Consider the following 1,359-nt stretch of genomic DNA (forward strand, 5'->3'; position numbering starts at 1 on the left):
GTGTATGTGGCTGGTGCCTTAGCCACTTGAGCCACAGGCGCCGAGCCAAAAGTTTAGTTTTTATTTTACTTAAAATTAGAGTTATCATTGATACTTGTATTAGTAAATCCATTGATTCTGATTTATCAGTGGCTTCTCATCATTGTTTTTTGGGAAGGAAATTAATTATCCAGTAATCAGTTTAAAACTTAAGCTTGTGAAAGTAGTTAACCTCTTCCCCATATTGTCAGCCTTACAGTGGCCTTGCTTTCTTCCCAGGCTGCCTATTCCCAAACTTGAAGACACCATCAAGAGATACCTCAGTGCACAGAAGCCTCTCTTGGATGATGGCCAGTTCAGGTAAGCACAGAGAACCTTGTATGACCATGGTTCGGGTGGTTCGGGTAGTTCAAGAGGGGCTGGCAAGTAATGATGAACCAAGTTTCAGGGAATGTCTGTGATTTTATTGGACTTCCAGGAACCTGGAACCTAGTTATTCATTTGCCAACTTCAGGAGATAGATTTTTATTCACAAAGACTGACCAACCCCTGAGATGAGAGTTCCTCTAACAGACTCAACAGGAGATGGTTGATTGGCCAGAGTGCCACATTTGTACTTTCTTATGATTCTTTGTTGTAAAGTACACAGGAAAAGTTAAAAAACTGTTTATCCTAGAGGAGAAAAATCAGTTGTTCAAACTCAGAGTATAATTTGAATCAGTGTCAATACAGTTTTAGCAAAGGTATTAAAATTGTGACCAGGAAACAGGAATGCTTGGGGTAGTTTCTGTTTCCCCATTTTGAATCCATTATTATTATTTTATTTTAAAAGTTTAGTTATTAACTTTTTTATTATGGCTCTGCCAGTGGGCATGAAGTGGTATGCCATGTACCACAGTGGGTTTGATTTGTGTTTCCTTCATGCTCAGTTATGCTGAACACCTTTCATGTGCTTATTGGCTATTTGTAGATCTTTAGGAAAAAAGATTCAGATCCTTTGGCTACTTTTCTTTTCTTTTTTTTTCTTTGCAGTTTTTGGCCAGGGCTGGGTTTGAATCCTCCACCTCTGGTGTATGGGGCCAGTTTACTACTCCTTTGACTACTTTTTAATTGTGTTGTCTTCATTGTGTGATTAGTCTTGAGTTGTAATGCAAATTTATAATTACTGCTTTATGTAATTATCTTTTATATGAGAGAGAAAGTAACAAAAATGCATTTATACTGTCTTTAAATAAAAATAAAAAGTTTAGTTTTTCTTTTTTTTTTGAGACGAAGCCTCAAGCTATCCCCCTGGGTAGAGTGCCATGGCATCACAGCTCACAGCAACCTCCAACTCCTGGGCTCAAACGAGTCTCCTGCCTCCGCCTCCCAAGTAGCTGG

The 1,359-nt window shown here is 38.6% G+C and overlaps 1 protein-coding gene across 1 annotated transcript in view; it reads left to right on the forward strand.

The window, feature by feature from the left end:
- CPT2 (carnitine palmitoyltransferase 2) overlaps positions 1 to 1,359 on the forward strand; it is a 15,997-nt gene that overhangs the window by 8,387 nt on the left and 6,251 nt on the right. The window contains exon 2 of the mRNA XM_012807206.2: positions 259 to 339. Within this exon, the coding sequence (XP_012662660.1) occupies positions 259 to 339 (81 nt within the window). The remainder of the gene's footprint in view (positions 1 to 258; positions 340 to 1,359) is intronic.

Source organism: Otolemur garnettii, unplaced genomic scaffold (genome assembly GCF_000181295.1).
Source record: "Otolemur garnettii isolate 467f Iridium unplaced genomic scaffold, OtoGar3 scaffold00066, whole genome shotgun sequence".
In the NCBI taxonomy this organism is placed as follows: Eukaryota; Metazoa; Chordata; class Mammalia; order Primates; family Galagidae; genus Otolemur; species Otolemur garnettii.